The 24134-nt window shown below is 34.9% G+C and overlaps 1 protein-coding gene across 11 annotated transcripts in view; it reads right to left on the bottom strand.

Annotated features, from left to right (window-relative positions):
- Nucleotides 1-24134, bottom strand: part of ETV1 (ETS variant transcription factor 1) — a 95826-nt gene that overhangs the window by 69192 nt on the left and 2500 nt on the right. For 10 of the 11 annotated variants that reach the window (XM_070470848.1, XM_070470842.1, XM_070470837.1 and 7 more), the window contains 3 exons: nucleotides 23346-23433; nucleotides 21934-21981; nucleotides 12658-12711 (listed from right to left, as the gene is read on the bottom strand). In XM_070470848.1, the coding sequence (XP_070326949.1) occupies nucleotides 12658-12711; nucleotides 21934-21981; nucleotides 23346-23433 (190 nt within the window). Of the gene's footprint in view, nucleotides 1-12657; nucleotides 12712-21407; nucleotides 21769-21933; nucleotides 21982-23345; nucleotides 23434-24134 lie in introns of those variants that run through there. The other variant, XM_070470872.1, reaches the window with a different exon arrangement.

Below are 24134 nucleotides of genomic sequence, written 5' to 3'. Positions count from 1 at the left end.
AACAAGGTTTGGTCACCCAAGAAGGAAACAAAAATGTGGAGCAACTGAAGAAGGCAAAAACATCCTTCTGAAAGATGGAGCAGTAACATCCAGTTACTTGGCTTCCCCTGCAGTCCCGTGAGTAGAGATAACCGAGTCATCACCTGACGCGATAGCCCCAGTGCCAAGGACTAGAGAATCAAATCAAATCAACATAATAGGCTGTTGTGTCCATAAAGTTGGAGAAAAATAAGTTCACACAGCAGTAAAAGCTCAAGAAAGCTCAAACTTCTTCGCATGACCACTATTTCAAAGGAAAACGCTCACACTACTGAAGGGTTTACTTCAATGTTATCCATATATCTTGTTAGGAAAGAGCCACTTTTAACCAAGTCCAGTGGCCTTGAGAGGATCTGACAGAACTTCTACTGGCAGCTCTGTGGCTGGAAGACAATCTAAGAAGAGTATATCGTGCTTTAGGATTAAATGTCAGTGTTTAAAAGTTGAGAGGGAAAAGTGGACAAAGAATGGGGTCTATATTTCTTTTTGGTCAAAACATATCCAGAATTTTATAGTGGTTTATAGATTCTTGGTCATACTTATTTAATGTTTAAAGCCTAAGTAATAGGAAACCTAGAGGAGAAGGAAATGGCAACCCACTCCAGTTATTCTTGCCTGGAGAATCCCAAGGACAGAGGAGCCTGGTGGGCTGCTGTCCATGGGGTCACAGGGTCAGACACGACTGAGTGACTAAATCACCACATTCACACTAAAATTGGTAGTGCAGATACACAGAAGATTGGTATAAAGATATTGTAATTAAATTCATTCTTTCATCCAACAAATAAAGATTTGTGCTAATAAGTCTGCAGACTTTAAAAGTACCTTCTTTAATAAGAAAATGGTTGAGAAAAGAAATATTTTCTACTCCAATGTTACAGAGAATTTGATAAAGAAAAGTTCCCCAAACACAAGTACACCCGTGGCAGATTCATGTCAATGTATGGCAAAACCAATACAGTACTGTAAAGTAATTAGCCTCCAACTAAAATAAGTAAATTTATATATATAAAAGAAAAGTTCCCCAGTAAGTGAAAGTGCCTGGGTTCATATAATTTTTACTTGCTGTTTTCCCACTTTGGCACAAGTATGAGCATACACTTTTTTTTTTTTTTCACGTTCTTTTTAAAATCAGAGAAAGCCCAATAATATTTTTTCAGTTTTTTATCTTTAAAATAAGACTGCTAACATCACTAACCCACAGGCTACAGCTTTGGGATCTTCATGAATATTTACTACTATTTTGGCAATTCCATCAATACTACTACTGTGACTAGTACTACACTTCTACGAACTCTGTCTTAATCACCCAAGCCATTCTCCATCCACCCTCCCCCAATGAGGAAAATATGCCAGGTCTGAAACATTTCTGAAGTCAAAACCTGCACATAAACATGAAAATATATTGTCATAAATCTTTCAAATGCTAGATAAGTAAGACAAAATATTTGAGGAAGAGAGAAAAAAAAAAAGTCACTGTAACCTAGATGAGAATTGGTATAGTTCCCAAATACCAAGCCATCCCACCATGCTTTCCAGCTATTACCTCACATCAGTTCACAGAATATCTTACTTGGGGCAAATCCCTATAAAAAATGGTTCTCTTTTTTATAAAAAAAAAAAAGGTCTCCTTTTTTATAAAAAAAGGTCTCCCTCAGTTTATCACACCTTGATAAGGAGAATTTGCAAACATTATTGATGTTCCCTATGAAGAACACTCTTTGTTTGCAATCTATGTTTTTTTCAAGATTAATAACCGTTTTGAAATCTTTACCAGTGGGCTAAGTTTGGGCCCTTGGGGAAGGGAGATCTCCACACAGAGCACCAGAATGAGGGTGTCTGACCTCTCGAATCTCCATCATGTGCCTTGGTTACCAGATTATTTCACATTCTAGATTTCTCTCTGAATAAAATGGGAACAATATCAAGTTACTTAAGATTATTTGCGCTAAATAAAGATTACTGTGAAATGTATTGTGAGATATGAGCCTTAAGTAATATTTATCAAAGAGCCCTTATCTGATAACTGAGACTTAGTTCTAATGTTACTTAAGTGGAAACAGCTTTCCATTATCCCTCAAAGAAAAATAAAACGCAGGAAAATAAAAGCAGATATTTGTACGAGATTTTAAACAATGCAAGCTACCTCTGAATGAATGTTTTTAAAAAGAGTCTAAGCACCCAAGAAGCTAGTCATTCAATTCAATATTCAGTGAATACCCACAACATGTGAATTATACAAGGATGAGTAGGACACGATCCATTCTCTATAAGTCAATTGGAATCGTGTTTAAACTGAGATGTATACAAAGCATCTATGGGCACACGGAAGTCATCAATTCTAAGATAATTAAGGAATAAAGGACAAATGAACTGAATCTTAGGGAATGAGTATGATCTCAAAAAGTAAAGGTTAATACACTGTATATGGTAATATACAATGTGTATTATTAACGTCAGAGTACATAAACTTTAAAAAGTCATAAAAATATCTTCTTTTAGTCAACCATCACAGGAATTTAGGTTTAGGAATAAAGAGGTGTGAACACAGAGTCATCCCCTGGGAAATCCAGTGGCTACCACTTTAAGCAGAGTGCTTCTTGTGGAAATAAACAGAAAGTTTTAAAAAACACCCAAGTATATTTTCTTCAGAACATAATAGAGTCTGAACACACAATGATTATGCATACACACTGACCCCTGATACAACTTCACATCCCTCAACATGAGATGAGTGAGACTTTATTAGTTACACTTGCTAAGAACAAAAGCTTCATCAGAGTAGAGGTAATTTTTTCTTGTTTTCCCACCACTGTTATCACCAATGCCTGGATCAAAGCATGGCATATAATAGGCTTAAAACACATTTGTTGAATGAGTAAATCTTTGGAGCCTTACAAACTTACTTAATGGGCTTCCCAGGTGGCTCAGTGGTAGAGAATCCACCTGTCAATGCAGGAGACGCATATTCAGTCCCTGGGTTGGGAAGATCTCCTAGAGAAGGAAGTGGCAACCCACTCCAGTATCCTTTCCTGAAAAATCCCATGGACAGAGGAGCCTGGCAGGCTACAGTCCATGGGGTCACAAAGAGTATGGACACGACTGAGCACGCGCATAAAATCTATCGAGCATCCTCAATATAAAACTATATAGACATATGTACCAATAACTAAGTTAAAATCTCATAAGGAAAATTAAAACTTTTTACCTCTAAGATCTATTATTCATATTTCAAATCATAAAAATGAATATAATGGATATGGCTCACATTTGTAAAAATATACAAGCACTCCAATTTTGCAAACAGAAATATGCATATAACATTTTCCTATACACATCAAGGAACAATCACAATTCAAAACCTATTCCACAGGATCTAATAATTACTCTTAACATGACTGTAAATCCAACAAATAGGAGTAACTGAAATAAACCTAAATGGATTAACAATGTAGCATCTAAAGTAAAATGAACTTCTGGCTAAAACTTAGATTTAAATAAGCTTTAAAGATGGCATACAAAACCATTCCACAAGTAGTTTTTCTTAAAGTTTAATCAGACATTATATAAGTAGGATTTTTAATTTAGCCATTCCTGACAAATTTTCAATAAATACATTCTTGAGTTAACAACAGCCTCAGCTAATGCCAAATCACAGTAATGCTTGTTGGGGCACAATTCATTAGATTTAAAAAAGCAACTACATTAAATCAACCACTTTTACTTAGTGAAACACAGCACAAACTCTCATTAGGAGAAAATTCAATAACAGACAGAAGCAAATATGCACTATGCATATTAAGCAGACATTTAACGTTATAAAAGGGAAAAAATGGAAAAAGAATGATATAAATAAAACCCCATAAAAACACTAAACATACAATTATGACAGAAAGATTCACATGGACTAGTTTAGCTCAGATTCTCTCTTCGTGTCTCCTTTACATCTGATTCCATGAAATTTACATACAAAATTTGGTGCCTCAAAAATGTACTTACTTTCATCATCGCTTTGGCTTTATTTGCAAATACTAATCAATGTTGTTTGTGCTTTTTTATTCATCACTATACATAAGTGTCTTGCATATATTAAAAATACTAGAACAAGGAAAATGATTTTAGTTCTGCAAATAATTTTCCACCTTCACCCCTTACCTAAATTTTCCAGTAGATATGGTGTGTCTCTTAGACTAATAAGTCCAGTTACTGCGTAACAGTATACTTATTTAATATTGAGCAAAGTTCAACCAAAGAAGGCACAGATCACTTTTCTCAAAATAATTGGTTACTAATTATAGGCAGGGTGAGTGGAAAGTATTTGTTGACATATTCCCTTTGAGCATGTTTCTGAAGTTAATTTCTAGGATAATTTGTTATGCTGAAGGTCAAATTAAAGCATAAATAAAATCGGAAACAAAAAGCAAAAATCTTGGGTTGTGATATATAATTTTAGCTGTCAGCTATTAAAAACCCCAATTTTTTTGGAGGGGGGTTGTTTGCTTTGTCTTTTGGTTTTCATTTTAGCATTGAGTCTCAACTATCTATCTTACAAAGAATAAACTGGTAAAATCAAAAACTGTTAAAAATATCTATCTACTAGAATACATTTTAATAAAACTGATTCAACTTTTTAGTTGTAAGTCCATAGTCATCTACTATAATTTCTATTTATACATTTCCCATTATGCTTTTTCTAAAGTTCATTTTTAAATGCAAGCAAGCATTTACCATATTTAGATGTTACTTTTCCTTTTTTTCCCTTGAGTGTAGAAAAAAATGTCACAGGATCATAATGTGGCATGAGTCTGAGAGATTATTTCTTTGTCATTTTATGTTCAAGTCAATAAAGGTTTAAAAAAAAAAACAGGGCCAAGGTATATAATTTAGATATAATGCAGATTTTATTTCTTCTCTTGAACTCAGTGGATTCCTGGTGGGTTATCTAAAATGAAAATTACTGCAAGATGCAGCTTATTTTCCATTGGGTTTCTATTTTGATTTGAAAAATATGTTCTTTATGAAACAATCATAGAGAAGGAAATGGCAACCCACTCCAGTATTCTTGCCTGGAGAATTCCAAGAACAGAGGAGTCTGACGGGCTACAGTCCATGGGGTTGCGAAGAGTTGGAAATGACTGGGTGACTAAACACACTGAGTGCATGAAACAATCAAGCACCAAACTAAAAGTTGTTTTTGCTGAAAATGCAGCTGCTGGACTCCAAACTGGCATATATGGGGCAGATGTGAACTACCAATGTCAGAGTGAACTCTCTGATAACAAGAAACCTTAATGGACATACTTGGAACAGGACAGGGCCCCCAGTGTTTTTTCTAACCAGATTGGGAAGATTCACAGTTTACTAGGTAGCCTTCTAAAGTAGAATTGATTCTAGGATGACAGGGATGAACACTCAGGAATGACTTTCTTACAGCTAAAGGTAAGAGAAAATAAGCAGAAAATAGTCTTTGAAATTGGAAAACACAAATAATTCAAGCAAAAATGATGAAAATGAAGAAACCACTTCAATAATATCATTTTTATATAGACCTAATTCCCTAGTATTTTCAGTAATAATATGGTAAAATATTACTTGTTAACATTTTCAGAAATTGTATCTGTTACAGAAAGAATTGTGTCCACCTTACAATTTAATTGCAAGAAAAAATATGACGCTGCTGCCTTTATTCTACAAATAAGTAAACGACAGGATAATAAAATGTCTAACCTTATTTCCATGGAAGGCCTGTATCAGAATCACCTAACAGCTCGTTAGAAATTCCAGGGCTCAGTTCCAGACTTAAAAGGTCAAACTCTCACAGAACTGGGACCATGATGCTCTATTTGAACAAGCTTCCCAAGTAATTGATGTTCATACTCAAATGAGAATAAGATTACTGTACTCATAGAAAATTATATAACTGATGACTTTCAGGAAAATAATTTAAAATTTACCCAAAATAATTATCTATCTGAACAGGGCAAAAGAAAAAAATTTAAAGTTGATAAATCAATAAGTTGCAGTACAATTACATCATTTAGTACGTGAGCTAACTACAAAGGAAAAAAAAAAATGGTTGCCTCTACAGAAAAGGATTCTGAAAATGGGGAATGATCTGACTTGCGCTTTTTCTGCTCTTCTATCAATATATTGCTCTGATAAAATATTTAAACTTAAAAAAAAAAGCAAAAGACAAAAAACAAAGCAACAGATAGATCAAGAACAGCCAAAACCACAACAAAAAGCACACACAAAGCAAGCCACCTTCAAGGGCTGGAGACGGCTGAGATCTGAGGCACACAGATGATCTCAGATGAAGAGGCAGGAGACACTTCATCCTTCAGATGGATAGTTTGAGTCTGATGACAGCAACATACTCAAATTTTCTTCAGAAAATGTTTAAAAAGAAGACAAGCTACAGTTGCAAAATCACGCACTCCAATCCCAGAAATGGAATTCCTCTGTGAATGCGTGTTCCTGTTCAGTGGCTCAGCCATGTGCAGCTCTCTGGGACCCCATGGACCGTAGCCTGCCAGACTCCTCTCCTCTGTCCATGGGAGTCTCCAGGCAAGAATACTGGAGTGGGTTGCCATTTCCTCCTCCGGGGGATCTTCCCAACCTAGAGATAAAGCCCCAGTGTCCTACAATGGCAGGCAGGTTCTTACCACTGAGACACCAGAGAAGCCTGAATGCGTACGCACTTCTGGTAAAAGAGAAATGAAAGACAAAACCTTCCTGCCAAGTCACATGTGAAAAATGAATTGGGTAAGAAAGCCTTCAAAAGTGATCACAAGAAAGTAAACTTTATAAAGTACTCACTGCCTACGTAGAAAGGAACAGAATGCAGGAAGGTAGCTTAGTAGAAAAGAAAATTAAGAAACACAAACCGTAAATGGAACTTTCCAATCTAAGAAATACATGTTAATATAAAAGGAATTATTCAGTTAGGGTCTGCATAGACCTAACTTCAGCTTTTTTCAGAGGCAGATTTGTACAAGAATCTGTTAAGGTATTTTTATCTCCACTTCACTGCAAAAGGGATCCAAAGTGCTGTTCTTAAAAAAAAAAAAAAAACTAAGAAAATGAAGTGCAGCTATGAATTTAATTTACATAAACAAAGTATCACCCATATAATAATGACTTTAAACAGTTAAGTCCCCACACACTGGTTTGTCTTTATTTTCTGAATGGGTCACCAGTATTATTGTGTTACAAATTTCAGTTAAAGTAAAGAAAATTGCAACCTTTTTATATTTACTTTCATAAATAAACCAGAGAAGAATCTAGGTGATATTATTCCTTTAATGACATCCTTCTAATTGACTTGCATTCCAGAGTTTTTTCTTGGGTATAAAAGAAAGAAGTATAGTCACAAGGAATTGTGCTACTGGGAATTGTGCCTAATCCTGGCTATACCCGTGGGAATGTTCTGGAAGAACATAAAATGTAAATGTGAACATCATCTATTGTGTGAATCACTGTAGAGGAAGCACAAATAGAACTAATGTCATCAAATGGAAACAAGCTAGTTTAGAAAAATAATAACACAACTTTGTAAAGGAAGAAAATGAGGGGTGGAAGATTTTAAAGGATTAGCTATATAAAAAATATTTTATTTAAAATATAAGGTTATCAATGTATTATATTTAAAACATGATTTACAAAAATTCAAGGTGTACACAGATTTGTATCTACTTTGGAAACATAAGGTTGATCTATATTCTAAATACTCTTTCAATTCTTTTTTCTAAAGAGTATAATTCTACTTCATCTGGACGAAAGTATATCCTATAGTTATTCTATATTTTGTCAGCAATGTCTGAATTCTGGACTCATTTCTAAGAAACAATTTGTTCAAGCCACGTAATTGTTTTTCTTAGCCTCCATTCATTTCCTAGGATGGGCTTGTAGGCGGTTTTTTGTTTGTTTTCACTTGTTTTTAATGTCTATATATGCTTCAAAAGTCAGCATCCTTGAAAGGTTACCAGACTATAGCATGACATCATTAAAATTCCAGGTTTCTGAGTGAAATACTTTATAAAAAAAATAAGGAATGCTCAGGAAAATTTTTTAGAAAAACACCCAAGTGTTACAGTTTAATTTCATTTTTCAGATTTTTTGAATGCTCTGGTCACTACTCTTCTACATATGTTTATATGTGTTACAGTCAAACATATGTTCTATAATACAAAGTTGGGCAGAATTTGCCATTCATTCATCTAGCATACATTTACCAAACGGCTAAAGCAATAAAAGCAAAAACAGAAGCATTTTATTTGATTGAGGTATGTAAGGAAATCTGATTATTCACAATGGAAAAAAATAGCCCCATAGAATTAATAGATGGGCCACACAGAGAGGGTGTAGTTTCTTTCTGCTCCTAGAGATAGGGTCCTTCTGCCCCACTAATCTTCTCCAGACAGACAAGTATCAGACATTTATAAAGGGCATTTAGGAGACAATATAGCCTTTCAGTTCCAATATTCCATCAACTTCTCCACCCAGAAATCTTCTTTACAATCTAATCCATATGCCCTACTCCTCTTTTAAAATTATATCCCTCTTGTTCCATCCTCAGCAAAGACTGAAATTAGCTGGTCACCATCATCAGAACAATAGTCCTTTATTTCAGTGAAACTTGAATAAATTGCACTTCTACTTTCTTTTTTAGTAGACTCTTTCAGATTTATTTTTACTCGTGTTTATAGGTTTCCCTTTATAATGACAGTCTTTATTCAGAAGTCCCAGAGCCATATTTGTTAAACTGTAAATATTCACTAATTGAAGGAAAATTTCAGCATTCTGAAAGTGCCTGGCTAAACATTCATGGTTTAAGCATGTTTTCCAGAAGAAAGCTATATATATATTCTTTAAGGCATGATCATATGTTTATACCTTAAGAAGGGGATTGGGACTTTGAAAATACTTGAATGAAAATAAGCACTAAGACGCTGATTGTGGTTATGATGACAATTTTACTTACTGTGCTTCTAAAACAGGCCAGGCATACTGAATATGACACACTCCTAATTCTCAAGAAGTTCACAGTCTTACTGACATGTATCTAAGATACAATAATAAATGAAACATACAAGATGTCATGAGTCTTAACTCTGCAGGTTAAGGATGCGAAGAAAGGTCAGGAAAGATCTCAGTATGATGAAGTCTCAGCTGAATCTGAAGCTGGAAATGCCCCAGACTGCAAAGAAAGATCTTAAAAATGTTAAAGCAAAATGAACATGTGCAAAGGTAAGAGCTCACTCTTTGGGGGAACTGAAAAATTAGAAAGCTTCAAGTTTAGAGAATGGGGAGGGAAAGGGTACTAGGAAAGCAACAGTTAAAACTGAAAAGGTAGCCAAGGCCCAGGTCACGGAACAATGCTCTGTACAGCTAAATTAGGATTTTTGCTGAGAGAAGTTCAAAGAAAATTAAGTCAGATGGATGTGCGTCAGTATCACTGCAGAGAGCAGAATAGAAGGAAATCTGAAGGCAAGAACTCCCATAGAAAGGCTGATTCACAAGTGTGGAGGCAGAATATGGGTGTAAATTAAGGTAGTGAAAGAGAAATGGAAATGAGACCATGAAATTAAGATACTCCTAAGAGGTAGAATCAACAACTTGGTAACCAAAGGGAGTGATGATAAAGAACTTGGAGGGACTGAAGATAAATTAAAGGTTTTCAGCTTGGATTGGTGATGTCATCAACTTAGGCAACAGAAGTTGAAGAGAGATGCTGGGCAGAAAAAAAATGAGATTTGTGAACGTTCAGTGAAGCCTCACAATGGAAACAGGGGGTGTTGCATAAATGGTGTTTTATGCTGATGCTCAGCTGAGGGTGGAGGGGATGAGTCCAGAGGCACTGTGTTGTGCTGACTTGCACAAGGACCCCAGTGGTGGATCCAGGGCAGATATTCAATAGACAGGAGCAGACTGGAGACCAATGCTACAATACACAGTGTAGGAGATCTATTTCAACAGAACCGTGCTGACCACTACAGCAGCCGATAGCCACGTGTTCACATAAATTTAAAATCACAAAAATTAAATAAATTAAATATTAATTTCTTCAGACCCATTAGCCACATTTCAAGTGCTCAGTAACGAATGTGGTTGGTGGTTACTATACTGAACGGTACAGATACAGACTATTGGTCTATGGAACTATGCAGGCACAGCATAAGAAAAAGAAGAGGAAAGCTTTGCAGACAGAACCCTGGGCAAGAGAGAGAAGGTAGATAAGTGATGTGAGGAGTAATCAGAGGAATAAAAAGAGAAGGAAAAATAATCGTATGCTGTGAACCAAGAGAACTGAGTTCAAGAAGATGAATTAACCAAGAATATGAAAAATGAAGAGGGGGCAAATAAGGTGTCAACAACCATCTTTAGGAATTTGTGAAAGATGAAAGAGTTAGTCGTTCAGTTCTATATGACTCTTTGTGACCCCATGGACTGTAGCCTGCCAGACTCCTCTGTCCATGGAATTCTCCAGGCAAGAAAAATGGAGTGGGTTGCCATTCCCTTCTCCAGGGGATCTTCCTGACCCAGGGATTGAACCCGGGTCTTCTGTATTGCAGGCAGATTCTTTACAGTTTGAGCATCCAGGGAGCAGAGTATTAAAATTACCAATTTTTTCAGATGTAAAGTGACTCCATGAGACTAACTCTCCCACTCAGATGACAGGTAGAACATTTAGAAAGAACTCTAGTTCCTAACAGGAAAGGACATGCAGAAATGTGACTATTCTCTTCCTATACTTTATCAAAGAAAGGGAAGCCTTGCCAAGTTGTTATCCTTAGCCATCATCTTTCTGAGAATTTCTGAGAGTCACTAATGAAGGTCTGTACCTTAGCTGAATAGGTTTCTGGAAATCCTATGTCTAATAACTATATTCAGACACCAAACAGCACAGAAAAATTATTTTTTCAGATTAAAAATTAAATTGATAGGATAGCAGTTATCAGGAGCTGGGGGCTGGGTAAGTGGGGAGTTATTTTTTAGTAAGTACAGTAGAGAGTTTCAGTAGAGATCATGAGAAAGTTCAGGTGAACAGTGTTCATGTTTGCACAACAGTGTGACTGCCACCAAGTATTAATTGCTCAGTTGTGTTCACTTCTTTGCAACCCCATGGACTGCAGTCCACCAGGCTCCTCCATCCATGGGATTCTCCAGGCAAGAATACTGGAGTGGGTTGCCATGCCCTTCTCCAGGGGATCTTCCTGACCCAGGGACTGAACCCACATCTCCCACAGTGCAGGCAGATTCTTTACCATCTGAGCCACAAGGAAGCCCCACACTGCACACTTACAAATGGTTCAAGAGATAAATTTTCTGGAATGCATATATTTTACCGCAAATGAAAAAGAACTTTAATGATACTGAACTAAAATATGTAAAATGGGAGAGAATCTGGAAGAAACCTTTTACAACCCTTGACACCTGGGAAATAGAAGATTCCAAACATAAAAGTTGAAAACACCGCACGCAAACATCTGTTACTCAAAGAAATGTAGGTATTTGTATTAGATTTATGATATTAGGTGTGAAAATATGAGTTTGATCAGTTGTAAGGTATTAAGCATCTGTTGTTGCTCTTGCTACTGCCTCCTGTGAAACTGTCAATGGTCTGGAAAAACGAAACAAGTTAGAGCTTTAAATGGTGCTAAAAGAACAAAAATGACACTTCTGTGGCAGTCCAGTGGTTAAGACTTTGTGCTTCCAACGCAAAGGATACGGGTTCAATTCCTGGTTAGAGAGCTAAAATCCCACATGAGGCACAGGACAGTCAAAAACGATAAAAAAAATAAATAAAACCAAGGCATGGTACACCATGTTCATTTTAAAATTTTTTAAATAAAAAATAAGAGAACAAAATGTATTAGGTCAGTTTTAAGATCACAATGGCATTTATACCCTTTTCTTTACTATTCATACCTCAGGTCAATAGCGGCAGTTTGCTAATAGAGGCAAACCATAAGTATCATAAGTAAACTCTGAGGCAACCATGTTTATACAGGCAAAACGCTCACGGGGCAATTAGAGGGTAGAACCCGGAATCGCTTCTCTTGCGTCCTCTGACAGGCCCTGGAGTGAGGCTCAGGGAAGGAAACACTGAAGGGATTCTAAGGGAAGCCAGTGGCAACTTTCATTTGTGTCACTGTGTCCAGGAAGCAGATAATGAAGATGAAAATGAAATCCGAGCAAGTGAATGTTCATTAATGCAAAATAATAAAACAATAAGCCAAAGAATGCTTGCGCCAAGATTTTTACGTCATACACTAAATCTCGTCAGGATTTTAACCACTGTCTCCCATCAGCGTTCAGACCTTTCCTGGAGGACCCACCGAAAAGCTGAAAGGAAACACTTGAGCGTTCATGGATCGCACCCTGTTTCTCCTCAAGGATATTAACCAAATAGGTCCAACCAGCCTTCCTAAGCTCTGTTCGGATCACAGAGGAATTCTGCTGCTCTCACAACCTGACAAAGAGTTACCTCATGACCGTAAGCTGAAAAGGCACAGACACAGCAACAAGAAGACACTGGAAGAGACACCAGCCACAGAGGAAGGATACAAGGAGGCGACAAAGACAAATTCAAGAGACGAGTCATACTATACTTACAACTTTCAGCCTGGTAGTCTGGCACAAACTGCTCATCATTGTCAGGTACCTGAGCTGAAGGGGAAAAAAAAGAAAGAAAAAAAAAATTAAGAGAGAAACTGCCAAAGCATAAAGAATGTCAAGTAAAATCTCTCAGGGGAGATCTTTTTAGGTTGAGACCAAACCTACGATTATTCGCCAGTGAGCTCCTATTTAAAATGGTATTGACAGCAAAATTCAAGAAGGGAAATAGAAGCAATCATCAATGTCAACCAGAAAACACATATATCAGAAATAAAATGGTAGCAGCGGTAGTTCCTCTGCATTTTACTTGCCACATGGAAATAAAAGAAACATGAAAATAAAAGTAGCTACAGGAATTCTATTAGCTGCAGTGCTTCTTTTTGCAGGAGTGGAATAAGAAGTATTTCAGTTCGCCTACTGCCGATGTTTAAGCGGCCCATTTAAATTTATCACAGAATTCTTTCAAACGATGTGTAGTTATTACACCAGCCCCTCTGCCTTTTAGAAATGTCTGTTTTTGATGTGGCTGGCCTACTGCTAGACTACTATAATTAACATTTGCCCTAAATTTGGCCAAAATACGTGACGAAGTTTTTTGCGTGAAAGACAGTCAGTGATTTTGGTCATATGGAATAAAATATTATATCTCAATGATTATGGTCACAATCATAAAAATAATAATAAAAATAAACCTCATATTTTTATTCACAATATTTTCCAGGTGACCATTCAACACTAACAAAAAGAATACCACTATTTCTTAATGTCAAATGACTTCCCTGTCTTTAGTAAAGGAATAAAACAACGAATAATAAGAGCTTAATGCATTCACCAATCAAAACACAAGTATATTTTTTACTTCTAGAATATTTTTATAACAGTTAATTCAGGCATCAAAATAACCTATTCCAAATTGACATAATATTACAAAAACAAGTTTCCATATACACACAAAAATACGCACAATCACACACACACAACCTACATAAAAGTGGGGTCACTTTTAATTTGGCAAAAATATACTGAGTTATCATCCTAATTAACTTTAGGTATAACCTGATTAGCTAGTATTATTTCACTAATATTACCTAATCCTGAAACTTTTTATCTAATCAAGTCATACTAAAACAGATGTAATCTTTTTTTTAAAAGTACCTATTCTGTATGACGAATTCTTATGAAAATAAACAGTCTTTGTTGAAAAAGTTTTGGGTTGGCAATAGAGTTAAGAAAAAAATCCATATAAAGAGAAATTTGATATTTAAAAAATTCTATATATGAAAGAAACAAAACATACACACAATTCAAATGTCTGGTGTGTCAGCTTATTTAATAGGATTCTAAAAAACATATTTGTTGAACAAAATTGTTATATTTCAAGAGCAGAATAAATGATAATCTTGCAAATTACCAAAATATATGCAGCAGGACCTTCAACTATTTTCTAACAACTTTCTTCTGTTCACCAATATTTAAATTTATTACAGATAAATTCCATCCCCTGCCACTAAAGGAAGTGAGACAAATTAAGAACATTTTTTCCAAATTAGAACTGATGCCTATTTCACCAGCCTGTACTGGAGGAAAAGGTGTATTTTCTTCAGGTTCCACTAACATCTGATACCAAGGTTAACCAAATCAACCAACTTTCAAATCATTTTTCTATGCTCTGCTGTGTAAACTGTGCAACATTATTTAACCTCTTTGAACTCCATTTTACTCATCAGTTTAACAGTGATGATACATATTTTTCATGAAGACTAAATGAAATGGTCTAAACACAATGCCAGTCACAATAGCAGATACTCAAAAAATGTTACATATTTTCTTCTTTCCAAACCTCTACCACCCTCCATGTTTTTCCTTTCACATAGGAAGTACTACTCAAATTACTATAATGCAAGTTTAATATTTTTACTTCTAATGAATTAGATTGGAGATGGAAAAAAAAATCACAGCTAAAATTTGTGCATTAGTATTCTCTTAGTTATAATCATTTTTGGACATTGCAGCAAGCCTCATTTTTCTCCAAGACTCACAAATTATGTAGAGGACTGTCCTTTAAAGTAAGTGTTTTCACCAAAAAAAGTACAAAAATGTTTTAAATATTTATCTAACAAATGACAGTGGGCAGACAGAAGCAAACCCTATACATTTTTTCTATCATATCTACACGTTTTGGTTTTTGCTCTAAATTAACAGCTAAACAGAGATAACCATTGAGATGCAAAGTTATCAACCACAGCAATTACTGTGCTTTTAAAAAGCCAACATTTACAAGAATCTAATAAAAATGTAATACCCCTTTACAGGAATAGTTAAAAATAGCAAGTGAGTAACAAATATATTTGTAACAGAATATGCTGGTATGAATGTCCTAAAGGCCAGACTTTTTTTTTCTTACTATCATAGGACAAATTTGCAACTCCATGATATACATCACTGCAGGAAAGGCACAAAAATAACTGATGGATAAGTAGTATATGTTGACATATGTGTGGGGTGCGGGTGGGTGGTGGGGAGGTTGTTCAGAGTGGAGGGGGCAGAGGCAAAACTTTAGGAAGAGAAGAAATCAGAAGTTATACCTCACAAAGACAGAAAATAGCTACATACTAACAATTTTGTAAAAAGAATAAGAATTGCTATTTCTGGTCTAACTCCTTAACATACTGAATAAATACTTCACACTTATGCCTGAACATATTACAGAATTTTAACAAAAAACATATGACTCACATTTTCACAGAAGCTAATCTTAAGAAACCGAATAGACCAAATGCAGCAGCATGCCACTTAAATAGACAAAGGCTTCAGTCTATCTCTGATTTCAAGTTAGAGTCAAGGGAAAGCAGTTAACGAAAAACACAAGTTGGATCTGGGCAAGGAAAATATGACAAAGTATTGCCACACTCATATCATACATTTCCTTTTTTGCCTCCATTCACGAAAATTCTATGAAGTAGCAAACTGCAGCTGCCTGAAAATTTGTGGCAAGCCATACCCACTCCAAAGAGGAAAATTAACAATAGAGGCCAACCTCAATATATATATATATATATATATATATATATATATATATATATATATAGTTATTTTACTACTATCTATTATAAACTATGCTTGGAATAATCACCTTTGGGGAATGAAAATGTTTTCCCACACTCTGTAATTAAAGAGGAAGGGGAAAAGCAAGAAAGGGGAAGAGAAAGTATATACCAAAAGACCAATAAAAGGCTTTCAAGAAGATGAAGCATGTGGATTTTATTGGTATAGCTGGAGCGCTTCTGTCAGTTCATTGCACATTAATAGACAAGCTACCATCAAGCCTCAGGACTTCGGCTTTAAAAGCGTAGTATGTGCACTCAGCTATTTGCTTTACCTAGATTATCATCAAGAGTTGTTTCTCCCCCTCCTTCTCTTTTTTATTACATTGCAATACATATTATGAGAAAGAAAATCATGAAAATATTAATCACAATCTTGCTGTCACAGAATCATTAATCCTTACTTTGAATTCTAATATATACTTTCTTAACTAACATTGCCTAGGCAGAGGGGTGAGGTGGAGAGCAGACAATTTTTAAACAGTTTGTCTTGCTTTTGTGCTTGCTTTTAACGTTCGAATAAAGCAGTAATCATTACTTAAGAAAAGGTGAATGTTGAAATATTTTCCAAGTTTGGCTGCAGACAAGGAAAAACCATCTTATTCTTACAAACTATGCGCCTGTCGGGTTTTCTTTTAAAGCTGGGGGGAAAGTGGAAAAATCACAAATGAAACAAATGTCAAGTTGCAAAGGGGTTAATATTTAATTAAAACCAGTTCTATCCACTGTAACAATGACCTGGAGCCAAACAAGGCGGAAGATATATGAGTCACTCTTTCTGCCCGTGAATGAGACAGCTGATCTCCTCGGCAATTCCTCCAGACAAGCAGGCGGAACTGGAGTTCTGCCTCCATTCACAAAAACACAGTCCAGCATGAGCCATGTGGCTCAACCGCAATCTCTTCATGTCACACCCTTCCAGAGAGTTACAGCAAGTCAACTTGAACTTGCAATATAAACACACCAATTCTACTGCTCTATCTCAATACGGCTCAGATCCATTAAGGTATATGTTTAAATAAATACATTTACATACATTTAATCCATCCTGCTCTATTGGGTAACTTGTCACAGAAACTTCAATGTATAAAACTAAGAAGAGAGAAAGACGGATGGATGGATGGATGGATGGGTGGATGAAGGCTGGAAGGAAAGAAGGAGGAAGGGGAAAAAATGACAAAGCATTAAAGAAATGCCTTTTTTTTTTTTTTGGCCTATTCTTCAAATGCTCTTTTTATCTTAAGATTATAATAGTCTATTGCTTAACTTCATAGCATTTCCCTCTCACAGGGTAAGAAACAAGTTTCTCTGAAGAAATTCAAATTTTCTCTTAAATAAAACAACAAGAAAATCAACCTTCACACAGTCCTGTTTTGTTTAATCCTACAGTGAAGCTTCAGGCCATGGAACAAAATAATCATGAAACCTCTAAGCCAGGTTTTACACCACATCCGCTTTTAACATTAAAATGATTGTACCAATGTATAAGCATTAATTAATGCAGAAGTATAAATATATTTAAAGGGCCAAAAAGGGGGGCTATTCCTCCATGGCAGAAAAATCTTTAATATTGACAAAGTCATGCTTTCTGTATGCTCTAAGAGAAAAGAAAACAGTAAGTTTTAGTTGTTTTTAGCCTCAAATCAAATTCAATTTCCTAGCTTTAACTTATATACAGGTTTGAAAACTTAAGTATAGCTCAGAGCTGTTGCTATTAGCAAAACATTTTCGGTAAGGTACTGAGATCTGACTTCTATTATTATTGTTATTATTATTATTTGAATTATAATGCTGCACACTGGTCAAAGGGAATAAAGTTTTCCTATGAAATTTAAGAAATTACACATTTTTTGTAACTGAATTAGCTTAGTAATATTTCATTAACATATAGTAGGACCTTCTGGCAAAACTATATCTAGGCTACATGAAAGCCAAATTTTATTTTTAACAAATATTTCTATTTTGCAAATAGACTCTAGATGCATTTATATATTGTCAATAAATGCTGAGAAATAGAATATGTTTATTCCAACTGCTATCCCTTAATCAGGTCCAAACAGAAGTCTTTGTTTCATAATTTAGAATATTTCGTGGTACGAGAAAAAGATGGGCAGAAGCTCCCTCTCGCCCCTTCACAATGACTTGCTCAGCTCTTAACAAACAGTATGGACTTCTGTAATTTAATGTCTAATTCTCAATTCCTCTTTTTTTTAAACCACACAAAATAATGAAGCTTTTTAAGCCTTTTCTCCTAACTGCATCACATGGAGAGAAAAAAAAAAAAAATCCATGAGTACATATCCAATTTATGTTCAATTTCAAAAAGAAAGTCTAATTTTTGAAAAATAAAAATAAATGCATTATAATAGCTGTGTATTGTGGGTGATATTATGCATATTGAGTAACAACACATATCATTTAAGGAAATTCATGATAAATGATTTTGAATATAAATTTAGTATCAACCACTAAAGTTGAGGAGATACGATGACATCTCTGCTTTTCAGCAAACCTGATTATTAATGGAAGGTCACAGAAAACAAAAGGAAAAGGCTTATCTGCATGAGGTCATGAAGTAATAATAATCTTTAGTGTAGAAAAATTATTTTTGGAGATACAACTTTGACTCAAGTGTCATGGCAGCATGAAATTTAACTTATATCACAACTGAAAAACATTCTGCCCTAATAGGAGCGAATCACTGTTGACATTTATCCTTAAAACTACTGATGAAAGGAAACCTCACGGACATCTAGACCAACATCAAAAATAGCACTCAAAAGTTGCTATATATTTATATTAGCTATGTATGAAATGTAGCATTTCTCTCCAAGTTGTGTTAACAGGTAAGCTTTAATGAGTAACTTTTAAAAATGTGAGCCTCTTTTAACTCACTTTTACATCCTTCTATTTCTGTCCTCCACACATAAAAGGTTCCATTTTAACGATGAATTACTAGGATACCTTTCCTTAAAGCACCACTAAAAAAGCATATTACTAAGATGTTGTTAGAATTGACATTTGAACTCATTATTTCATGGATCAAATAATTGGAATTGCCTTTCTGTCAATGGTAATCTAATTCAAAAGTCAAAGAATCAATAAAGAATTGTACATGGAAAATGACAACATAAGTAAGTGGCTTTGGCAAAATTTAAAATAAGCACATTCTCCATTTTTTAACTGCTACTGTGGCCACTGAAGACATTACCTTTTCAATTTTCTTCAGAATGAGATGTGATTAAAGTGTGGCATATATGTTAAAAAAAAAAAACCTTGAAATTGCAATGTTAGTACTTCAAAAGTGATACTCATATAAAGTTATATTCTTCAAAAACATACTTTTGATCCCTTTTCAGAAATTGCAGGGGGGCTGTGGAATGGAAGTATATTTTTTGGAGAACACTTTAGTGAACCGAAAAGACTTGTTCCAACCCCACCCTCAAACAAATCCTGCCTTATCTACCCCAAATTTTTCCTTGGACATACAACACATTTCATAATCTATAATAATTTACTTATGACTAATGGCGCACTTTGGGTCTACTTTATAAAAAGTCTTATAGGAAAAAAAAAAACAAATTAAACCTGAGAGAATGTACTGTTTCCCAAGTATTTAGGGACTCTGATTATTTTTTTAAAAAATTCCTACAACACATCAGAACTAACTTGACTTTCCTGTCTAATAAATTTTTAGACCTGTTTAACTTTCCAATGGGATTCTTACTCAGGGGAGAAACTTGGTTAATTGCTAATGATCTTTTTTTTTAAAGGGTCAAGATGCCTTAAATTCTATGGTATCCTTCTGAGAAATAAAACATTATGAAAAGAAATAAGTAAATGGTTCACAGTCTGACAGCTTGGCAATGTTTTAATTTCTGGATGTCCAGAAGGACATAAATGAACAGATCTAGCTAGCAACGAATAAACTAATGTAATTTTGAGATCTCAGCTAATGTTGATCAAGATGTAGAATAAGTTAAAATGCTAATGCAAATATCATAATTATGTAAAATTGCTAAAAATAAAAATAAATGTGCAGCCCATTAACAAATAATAAAAAGAAAAATTCACTTTCTTCTTACCATTAGATTTTTAAAAAATCAAGTTACTGTTAATGCTTATATCATCATAGAATTAAATTATTCTAAAATACAGTCTTACTCATGGTTTGTAAAAGGAGCCCACCTGGTTATTCAATAAAACACTCCAAGGATTAATCCCTGAACTTTTTTAAGCTTATAAATTATTTTCCAAATAAAAGTCCATGTTCTTTCAAATACATCAATCGCTTTCTAGGTTTATTTTATATAAAACTAAATCTTCAGATCTGATTTACAGGTTAAGTTAATTATCACAGGCAAGAATATTCAGCGCAGAGTTTTAAAATAAACTCAGATAAATTACCAAATCACTTATCTGAGTAACAGAGAAATAAAACAAGTCAAAAGTAAAACACTGCACTGAAACTGATTATAAAATGTTAAGAGTCTGTCACAGTTTCATATTTTTAAATTCCAGGAACAGAGTTGCTATGCACATTCAAAATCTGCCAGCAAGTGCACTGACTTGGAAACAGTGAGACTTAAACATCTTAAGAACCAACAAACCTTCCAGAACAATTAAAATAGATATTAGAAGGTATTTTGGAAAAGCGAATAAATTCCCTCATAAATGTAACGTTCTTACAACCTTCAACTCTGCAAAACTTAACAGACAAAAGTTCATGCAAGAGCCTTTGTGCAGATTTTTGTTGAGAAAGTTATGTTTGAATACATGGTTTATGTTGCAATAATAAGTAATCTATTGCAGTAAGTTTCATTTACAGAGACAAGCAAAATGACCTTTAAATATAACTAAAACTTTCATTAACATACAAGTACAATCACTCTTTCAAAGGGCTCCTGGAAAAGCTATTATTTAACTTAAAAGCTTCATAAAGATTGTAGGAGCTCTTTGGAAAAACTAGGATATCAGCAACACAAAGAAACTTATTTTACATGCTAACAGCAATTTGATCAACTACAAGCAAGACCACCCGAAAAAACACAGCAGTCTGCCTCAAAGTAGCAAGAGCAATGCTCAATTCCATTTTAAAGACCCTCTCTCTTCTTTGAACCATCTTTAAAAAAATCTGTTCCAAAAATTGCATGTTTCCCATATAACGTAAGGATAGAAATAACACAACTGTACTCAATGCTTAAATATCTATAATTTTCTCTTTGTGTTTCCCACAAGACACATAATATAATAAAATTATTATTTCACATTTAGCATAACAAATCCAAAGGAAATTTTCAAATTATAGATGCCAACAAAAGTCCCTCAACATTAGACATATCTCAAGTTGCATAAAGCTGCACTGAAGCAGTATCTCCTGTTCCTATAAAATAAAGTTTCACACAATAAAAGATACAATAGATGGCAACACAAAATGTTATCAAAAAGCAATCAAAATTAAAAGCAATGCCTTTAAATGTATCCTTGCTACATTAAATAAATCCTAATACAAGCAATAAAATAGCAAAAGTCAATTTCAACAAACATCATATCATAGTAACACACAGAAAACATTTAAAAAATCTTCCAATCCCCCTAAGATTTATTTTAAAGCCATAGATACCCTTAGCATTGGATACACACCTAACGTTCTGTGTTGTGAGCAAGGTGGAAAGAAGACACTTGCACTTAAATCTTGAAGCATCCCGTCCCGATGAACCCAGTGAAACTAATTTCTGCCATCAGAAAAGTCCTCCACCAGAACACCAAATAATGATATGCGCTGCTCCAAAGGAAACAGCAAGCCGGGTTCTGGCTCTAGGAGGTCTCTCGAGGTACAATAATATAAACCTGATCAATTGCAATTAAAATCTGAACAGAGGCTTAGAACTTGAAGTCTTGGTGCATTAGTTCTTGCCAAAAGCAGATGTGATTGTGAGCTGGAAGCAATTTCTCCTGGTAATTTGTGATGACACTGGGTAGTGCAGTCCCAGATTCCCCAAAGACAAACTCATCAGAGGCTCTAATGTATGCATGACACATGAGGTGGCTCTTTTAGAGCTCAATTAATTGGGCTGAACATTAAGACAGCAAGTTCAGGACTTTTTTTTTTAATCTTTCCCTTCTACAGTTGCTTTTCCCCTCCTTTGAAAGCAATTTTTTGCCTTACCTTCTGCAAGCCATGTTTCCTGTAATTGACTTAGATCTTGAAAGAGTTCTGAAAAACAAGTCAAAGACATAAACAAAAGATTTGCAAACCTTTTAGGCAACATTAAATGGAAATGTTTGTCATGAAATTAGTCCTATAGATCAATTTAATTTGGGGAGGGGCATCAATAAAGAAATGAGGATTCATAATTATATCAATAATCCTGCACATTTTGATGCCTACTAAGCAATGCTTCTCAGTATCTTTTTTACCCCCTTTTAACACATAGCTTAAAAAATAAGCCTAGGGACCTCAAACAACACACTTACAGTAGAACTCAAAAAGGCTGAGATGAAGGTGTGTCTATCCTCAGAAACCTTTTTTAAACATATTCAATTCTTGCTAAAATAGTGTTAGGGGAAAAATCAGAAAGACTGAATAACACTTTACTTCTATCTTCCAAATCTTCTATCAAAGATTTAACAGTACATGGTATAATTCTCAAAGTACTATGTGTTTTGAGGTTCAATGCCTCAAAACTCAAAGGGACAACTATTAAATACAAGATTTTAGAAGAAAATTTCTAATAGGTTTACAAAAGTAAATAGTTCCCTGGTACCTGTTTATTATCAAGTCCAAAACTGTGTATTGTGCCACTGGGAAGGGAGAGGTATGTGTAACTTATTCCTACTTACATGAAGATTTAAAGAAGTTTCAGAATTCAATATACCTAATATAAAGGGCAAACTGAACTTTGATAATTAAATCTAAGTTTATTAAGTTTATTATGAATGCCCCCATACTGCTGGAATAATTGATAGCATATTGACCTCCTATCAACAGTTCATAAAAAGAATCTGCAACTTAATTTCCTAAATATGTATTATAATTATTAATTGGGCCCTAATTATGATTCATTGACCACTTAAAAGGCCTATAAATAAGATATTATGACCTCACCATGCGGTTATCAAAACCATCTCTGAAAAGTTTGGTAACAGTATACGGTTTAGTGTAAGGAGATGGGAAACCAAGCAGTCACTTATATTGCTCAACTTCTAACCCAGGAGAAAAAGAGTAATTAAGCAGTGTGCATGGCTGTCTAATTTGTTCCTCTCTGTTGGATATTTTCAAATTGTTACCTTAGTGTATGGGATTACTTAGATGCCACATGGACAAAGGTATTTAAACACAAAATGGTTAAAAGAAGGATGTCACTCTTAAGTTATTATTTCCTTCTTTCATTAGTTTCTGACAGGGCCATAAAACAGCAAACTGTCACATCACGTTAATTGCTCCAAATACAAGTCTTGCTTAAATGCAGTCATTTAAAAAAGTTTATTATTCTTAAGGTAAGACTGAGTGCTTCTCTTCTTTATGAGGGTGGGAAGTACAGGTAAAGAGGGGGAATTCAGCTCTAAATCAAACCTCACCTTCTGAATCATGAGCCAGATCTCTGTTAATGAATTTTCTTTTCCTGACATTTGTTGGTTTCTCGTTACAATTTCTCCCACGCTGATTCTACAAAGGGAAAGATAAAATTCTTTAAAAAGAATGTAAACCTCAGATGTCACTTACACACACACACACACACACACACACACACACACACACACAGAGTCATACATAAGTCTACTGGATCCTCTCCTTAAACAGAAAAATAAAAGTCCATGGTATCAATCCCAATATCCACTTTCTGCATTCATTTGACAGTGAAAGCTTTTGCTGAGAATTCAACAGCCAGGGAGGGTTGCTTCCCTGTGCGGATCTGAATACAATGTGTATCAGTCATAGATTCATGGTATCTCAGCATCAAAACAACATTAAGCAATTACACTTAAAGTCATTTTTAGGCTAGATCGGAGCTAGATTAAAACAGTTGAATTTTATTCTCTCAGATAATCCCCTAAAAAAAGAACAAAAAGAGAGTGGTGAAATGAAAAATATAAGAGAGACAATGAGAAAGAAGAAAAAAAAAAAAAAAGGAAACAAAACCCATGTAAACAAAAAAGTGTCAGCATTTGTCTCAACTTCATTCTTTTCAATGTGGCAGACAAACCCAGCCAAAAACTTTGAGCGCAGCAGCTGCTGCTGCCCTCCTTCTCCTCTTCCACTCATCTTGAGCACTTTAAACAGAAAAAAAAAGGGGGGGGGGGTCTTAAAAACAGAACTATGCCTTATCCAAATCACTGAAAGGTAAGCTCATTTTGAAGACTGGGCTT

This window comes from Odocoileus virginianus, chromosome 1, assembly GCF_023699985.2.
Source record: "Odocoileus virginianus isolate 20LAN1187 ecotype Illinois chromosome 1, Ovbor_1.2, whole genome shotgun sequence".
Taxonomy (NCBI): Eukaryota; Metazoa; Chordata; class Mammalia; order Artiodactyla; family Cervidae; genus Odocoileus; species Odocoileus virginianus.
Note: the sequence above shows the minus strand (reverse complement) of the source record. Positions and strands in the feature narration are given on the sequence as shown.